This window comes from Pavona decussata, unplaced genomic scaffold, assembly GCF_977016875.1.
Source record: "Pavona decussata unplaced genomic scaffold, jaPavDecu1.1 SCAFFOLD_21, whole genome shotgun sequence".
Classification (NCBI taxonomy): domain Eukaryota; kingdom Metazoa; phylum Cnidaria; class Anthozoa; order Scleractinia; family Agariciidae; genus Pavona; species Pavona decussata.
Window position 1 is genome coordinate 2,709,184 of NW_028145444.1, and position 7,207 is coordinate 2,716,390.

A 7,207-nucleotide genomic window follows, 5' to 3' on the forward strand; every position below is an offset into this window, starting at 1 on the left:
TACCTATCGATCACTTGGACAGCAGCAAATTAGTTAGCTTTCAGCCTCAGCTGCGTTATAATTTCTCATATCGATCAGATTGATTTTATTTGCATTGACCAATAGTCTTTGTCGATTGTAGCTGACAATGCTGGCTTCATCTGTATCTATACTGAATTTTAGAAACAAGAAGAAAAATACAATTCAAGTAGACGGGGATCCGATTTTATATTTTTAATCATCCCGCGAAGCTACTTAAACATGGCATTGTAAAAAGAACTTTGAGCGGCAGTAATCGCTACTGCGCGAATTTATTACGTTAACATGAACATTATTAATCTATTCCCTACTGGGTTTTTAAGTTCAGTTCTTTCACTGATTTACCAAGTACACCGAAAGTGGCTTATCTCTTGGAAAAAAAATTCTTCGATGATAAAATACTTAGCCAAGCTAGTTTTTGTGTAATAAGTTGTTTTTTGAATGGCATATTGACCAACTGTCATGTATGTGAACATTAAGATACAGGTGTTATTTCCTGGCTGCGATCCAATCAGATGTAGCGGATACAAGTGCAATACTTGATCGTTACACTAACTTCACAAAATGTGAATCCTTAATTAACTCTTTGAGAACAAGTCAAAAAAAGCTGTTCGGAAATCCTCGCGGTAAAATGAATATATCAGTGGATTCACCGAGGATTGCAAGAATAGAAAAAACAATGAAAGTTTGACAAGCAATGGCGATACTAAATCAGGGCGACCAAAAACATGACTAAAATTGTAGAAAGCTCTCGGTATCCAACAAAGAATGAATATTAAAACGACGAGAACACACGATATTGTTCCTTTGTGCTTTCGATGCCCTTCAGTGAATTCCGTTTCTTTATCTAGATCACAGCAACCTTGGCCGTAGCGACTCGACAGCTCGGCAAAATTGTGTTCAGTTTGATGTTGGTTTCTTATCGCTCGTATTATCATGATATTCACAATTATCATGATGAAAACGGGTACCACCACAAATGCGAATATCAACACCGTGCTGTAAATGCGGTCGATATTCAACGACTCCTCCACTGAACTGCTGTGCTGCCACGCGTTGCGCAATAAAGCCAAGACAATGGGTACGGTCCATATCAGAAATAGAATCCAGAAGATGCGATTCTTGGTCATTTTAGCATGATACTCCAGCGGCCGCAACACGGCTAAATAGCGATCATAGGTGATTGCGAGAAGGTTAAATTTTGTGGCAGGGAACACCACGAAACGTGCTCCTCCGATGAACCAGCAGTGTTTAGTGAGAGAGTACTGACAACCCGTGCAGAAAATAGCGTAACCAGGGATGATCAATAAAGCCATCATGACATCCGCAAAGCCAAGACTGACAAGGAAAATGTTCATTTTGCTTTGTCTCATTTTCTTGTTAGCGAGGAATACAGCAATAGTGACGGTGTTGCCCAGAAAAATGACAATTCCCAACGCACCGAACAGAATCCAAAACGGTCTTTCTAAATTTTCCTGGCATTTAACAGACTGGGTATGTTTTGTTGGGAAATCTCCCATCCTAGCAGTGTTAGAGGTATTGACCTTGAAAACCGGATCAAGTTCCATTTGTGCTCTCAGCTCAGTTTTAATTTCGGTGTTCTCACGTTCGGGTTCATCAAGAAAAATGAAACGATAGGAAGAACTAAATTGTTTAAATAACAATAATCGCATCTTTTTTTTTAACAAATAGTACTTTTAAAGTGACATTGATGTGTGAAAGTTACAAGTAAAGTAAAAATGATCAAATAGCGGACGTAGGGTTTGATTTCCCACGAAATTCTTAGAAGTAAAATTAAAAGAATATTGATATCGATGAGTACGGAGAATAGGCACTTTGAGATAAGGGCAGGTTAATCTGTTCTGAACAGCTGAAGGTTGATTTCAATCAATTTTAAGTCTTCATTTCCAAGCAACAAAGTTCCGAAATTAAACAGTTTTCTGTTAATTGCGTCCGTCTTGTGCATACTTAATGAACCTATTTGCGAAATGCACCTGCCCTTTTCTGAAATAACCCTGTTGTAATTTTTCATTTAGCACTGCTCCTAGTTCTAATAAATGTACTTTTCTAAAAGGCTTCCTAGTTGGCTTTGCTTCATCATGGTGCAACCAGGTTGCAATGGGTACAACCAAAAGCCTTACATTTTTGCTTATACTTGCATACATACAATACAATACAAACGCAGGATAATTTAGTGTATACTTTTAAAAATCTATCGTTGTTAAACTTTCACTGTTGTCGATTTCCTCAACAGAACGCAGCAAAGGAAACAAAAAACATAGAAGAAATAGGGAGGACATTATGAGATTTTGTATTGTCAACCGTAACCAAGAGTAAATTGTCATTTTGAAGAAATCGACAACAGTAAAAGTTTAACAACAATAGATTTTTAAAAGCATACACCAAATAATTGTCCTGCAAAATCGCGCGGAATGTCGCCTGATACTTTGCCGACGAGGCCGTAGGCCGAGTTCGCTAAAATTAGGGGGATATTCCGCAAGATTGAGCAGGATAATTTTTTTATTCAACACATTGATAACAAAGCACAGTTTTATCGGCAGAAAAGTTAAAGACGATCTTTATTTTGCTAGTTTTTCCCGACACAGGAAATTACGTATATCCGGATAACTTTCGTGTACGGACGGAATATCGAGTGCACCATAACCATATTTGTGCAGTGTTACAATATGTTGAATAATAAGGGGTCTTATTCCATTTACTTAAAACTGGATATATGGATGACGCAGTTCCAGAGTTTTGATTGGCATAGCGGATACAAGCTATCAGCCTTATACCACGCCTGAAGCCATTCGAAATCGTCTTCTCGTTTTCGTTGCAAAATGAAACTCTATCATTTTCTCCCTGACTCTCCAGCTTGTTTGATCAGTGGCACGCCTTGTTGGTTATCAAGCATATCATATCCAACGCGCACTAGTGGAATAATTGTTACCCGTATTGAACAGATACTGAGAAGATTTTGTATTACAATTTACAAAAGCCACGTACCCATTATTGGCGTATTTTCATTTCCATTTAATGCTTTTTGATTGATACAATGTCCTGATAAAATATAGCGTTTTAATCTATCTGACTTAGTTGCGTGCATTACGCGATATGTCCGAAAGTAGCTCACCTTGCTTTGAACTTAGTCTGCTATATTCCAGATATTTGCCTCAATACCGACCACGATGTCACAAAAAATATGAAAATTTCCGATAGCGACAATGAGCTAACAACAGATTTGCTGACATAACTAAGCAGACCAGAGGCGGGATGTCGGATATCTTAGAATCGTATTTGTAAAAGATCGAGAATTTGTATCAGTTGCAAACATATATTAAGGTGCGTCTAAAATTAAATCCACGTTTTTCTTATATTTCTGTAAGATTTTAAAGTACATACTGATGTGCTTCCGACTTTACATATTTAGCCTCTGAACAGGAAATCTAAAAGTAGTAATCCCATATGAAAGGCCTTTTGAAAGTATTCCGCTTTGACCTTATAAGTGCTTTATATTCTACTTTGTAATTTTATTTCAGAACGTACGAAGCAAACGGGGCAGGCACCACTGTAATTTAAATCCTTTAATTGTTCTCTCTTCGCTTATCTATCAGTTCTCTCAACCTCGTTCCCAGGGTCTCTCCTTTTCCTGTCGGAAGAGGAGTGGCCCTGGGAACGAGGTTGCGATGCCCTTTGTTGCCACAGCTCAGGCTTTGTTCAAGTGGTGACGTCATTTCTCTGCTCAATGGAGACTGCTCTTGTTCCTGTGAATTTACAACCAATTAACTTGTATGCTGCTTGCCTGAATTCCGATCGATAATACCAATAAATAAAAGGGTTTACAGATGATTGTAAAAATAGAAGCAGCCATGCAACTTTCAGCAGAGTAGGAGTAACCAATTCGGGCCGACCAAATACAGAATTAAAATTTGTGAATGCTAATGGAAGCCAACTGATAAGGAAAATAAAAACTACTAAAATACACGATAAAGTTCCTCTTCTCGCTCGATTTCTTTCCAACCGAGTTTCCTGGTTTGTCTCGTCACTTGCGCGGTCGTCTGTGTTTCTTTGTCGGTGAATTCGTCCACTCTGCCTTCGTATCGCTTGAATTATCTTTATATTCATCCCAAGAATCACTAAGATAGGCAACAAGACGAAGACAAAACTTAAAATGCTGTAGTAGATCATGTCGATTCTCAGCGCTTCATCAGCCGTCTTTGCGTGTATCCACGATTGACGTATGAAGGCAAACGAACAACTGAAAGACCAAACTCCGAACAAAATACAAGTCATGCGTTTGCTTGTCATTTCGCTTTGGTAGCGTAAAGGTCTTACCACTGCAAGGAATCTATCAAGCGAAATGGCAGCTAGACTAAGCACTGTTGCACCTAAGGCAATGTCCTTGAGGCCAGCCATGAGCCAACAGAACTTGAAAGATGTGTTGCAACCGACGCATAAGACAACAAAAGGAACAACACACACGGCCATCATAAGATCAGCTACTGCTAAGCTAAGTAAAAAGATGTTCATGTAACTCTGACGAAGTCTCTTCGTGCTAACAAAGATGACTAACGTGAAAAAGTTGCCAGCAAATATTATCACCCCTATAGAGCCATAAAGAATCCAGAAAACGAACTCTAGTGCACGGCTGCATGAAGGAAGGGCTTGTGTTGGGCTGTAGGTCGAACTTTCCTCCATTTTCACTATTTTGCTTGCAGTAAGTGAGTCAATATTTTCTTCTCATCCAACCTGGCAAGCAGTGACCACCAAGCTATATTATTAGCCGGATATGAGTCACTCTACGTAAACCATCAACTCAACAAAGTCCTAGTCAGACACAAAGCAAAGCCGAATGGCATCCAATTTGCTTCTTCTTCGGCCAATCTGTTTGAAAGTTGAAATTTAAGTGAACGTCACGTCCGCAGAATAAACGGAAGGTATCTGTAAAGCTTTATCCATCCAAGCTCAGTTCAAATCAGTCAGTATGGATTATACGCGTATTTTTCTGTGCACTAAATCGGGAATTCCCGAAGTCGTATTTTCAGCATTTTAGTTAATTAATTTTTACAATCTAAGTAACACTGTATTGAGCTTGCACTTTGACCGCCCTTCAAATACCAAATCTTTTACTGATTGTATCAATTCCGGCGGAGAAATACTGAATTGTCTGTTACATGCTACGCTGCATAATGTTAAACGACCCGTTTAAATGTTTCACTCGTCTTACTGTAAGCAAAAAAAAAAGAAAAAAAAAACCGGGGTACTATTTGTATTGCAATTTCCCCTACAGGCTCAATTTTTTATTGACTATGAACTGTTTCCGTAGAATTCTCATGGGCAATATTTCCAGAGCAGGATATCAACATTTTAGCTACTAGATCACTTCCTGAAGGTTTTATATCTAATTGCATTTTTTTTCTTACATCTAATTACGCCTAAAAGTAAAGCTTGCAACCCTTTTAAACAATATTATTCTATATTTAAAGCAAAAAACGTTCTCTGGATAAAAAATTCTTATAGAGGGTGAAATAAGCTTTTGGCTACCAGACTGCAACCTTTGACGGATGATAAAAAGCACGCGAATGCATGAATATAATTATAATAAGTGCGAAAAATGGCGAAATAATAAACTAACTACGAGTAGCTATTTTAAAAGAATCGAACATTGTCTAACTTGGCACGGAAGTCATGACTCAAGAGTTTTTCGCACTCTGTGGTCACCGTTTATCAATCACACTTGCGTTTTCAAAGTCAATTGAGTGATTGTTAGTCCACGCATGATTAGAAATGTTGGATTCCTTGTGTCTCAGTTCTTAACATTTCTAATGTGTTCTTTCTCTCTTCGAGTTTGAAGGCATCTACCAGTTTCTCCGATGCAACTCCAATAGCAGTCTTTACTGGGGATCTTGTAAACTACATTAGTTTGGAAGTGACTGGGTAGCCTGAATTTCGGTGAGGGAAATTCTTGTTGTAGAATTCTATGAGGTTTTTTGACGACTCGAATACCGCTGTTACGAAGTGGTCTTGTAAGCGGTTCGGTAAGACCACTGATGAAGGTTAGTCGTCTATTCTTACTAATTCCTCGCGAAGCGAATCCGAGATGGAGAGGCCCCGGGGGGTACTCCCTTATATGGGCTATATAGGCTTGTGCAGCGCCAAAGGGTATCGTTTTTCGGCTGTTTTGGTCATAAATAGGGTATCGCTTTTAGCCATTTTGCGGCCATCTTGGTAATAAATAGGGTATAGATTTTTGCACTGTAGTCCTGGGTTCGATTTTTTTTTAGAAGAAGCTACTTCAGGTCATAAATAGGGTAGGGAAAATCGCAGATTTTAGTCATAAATAGGGCAAGGGTTTTGGGAAGCGGGCCGCACACCCCTACCCAATTTTTTCTAGAGTAACCCCCCCGGGGGAGAGGCCAGAGGTCGCACTATAAATTACTACATGTATAACTAGTAAAGGGCAAAACAAAACTGATTATGACATTGTTATGACAGAAATAGCTTTATAGGTTAACATTATGAAAGGTGTTCGTCATCGTGGTTTGAAATGATAGCTGAGTTTAATCGTTTGTCTCACGATTGAGTCACATAGATGTGGATCGCGACGTTTTGAACGCTATACTGCTGGTCTTCATCAGGCGATGGTGTCGACTGATTGCGTAACAGTACCTTGGTTTGTGTTGATTAGTGCGTTTCGATCCTCTCGAATGACTATGATTAAACCCAGCTATCAGCTATATAGGTTCTTAAACAGGTTCTTATTTTCTTAATAACAAAAAACTATGGTGGCTGGAATGTCTAATGTGTATAGTAGTGCCATAATGTGTGCACTGTAAATAAATATGTCTTCTTTATTACCATCAAAACAAAGAGATGTTTTATAAATTGTTGGCCTTTTCCTATACCTGAGAACTTATTTTATTTCACTTATAAATTCCAAATCTTAAAAATCAATTTTATAGAATATGAACCTGATTTAAATTTAAGGTGTAACAGTTTCTTATTTAAAGGGTGTCTAAATGAGAAATTTTAGCCTAACTGGTTCTTAAAATTCAGGTTCTTATTCGCGGGATTTTACCATATCATTGTAGAGCTTGGCAACGCGACAACGGAATTGTCTATTGTCAAGGCAACCAGAATTAAGGATATGAACTCGTCTGATCAAACTACTCCTAACATAATCTAAGTA

General features: G+C 38.4%; 1 protein-coding gene across 1 annotated transcript; it reads right to left on the reverse strand.

The window, feature by feature from the left end:
* Positions 1–584: 584 nt before the first annotated feature.
* On the reverse strand, positions 585–1,924 carry LOC146486227 (histamine H2 receptor-like). The gene has a single exon (XM_085099537.1). It carries the CDS (start codon positions 1,689–1,691, stop codon positions 597–599), a length of 1,095 nt encoding a protein of 364 aa, XP_084955663.1. The 5' UTR covers positions 1,692–1,924; the 3' UTR covers positions 585–596.
* Between the last annotated feature and the right edge of the window lie 5,283 nt (positions 1,925–7,207).

What these genes read in the sequence shown, in the direction of transcription:
- LOC146486227 (XM_085099537.1), bottom strand. Translation starts at nt 1,691, where the DNA reads ATGCGATTATTGTTATTTAAACAATTTAGTTCTTCCTATCGTTTCATT.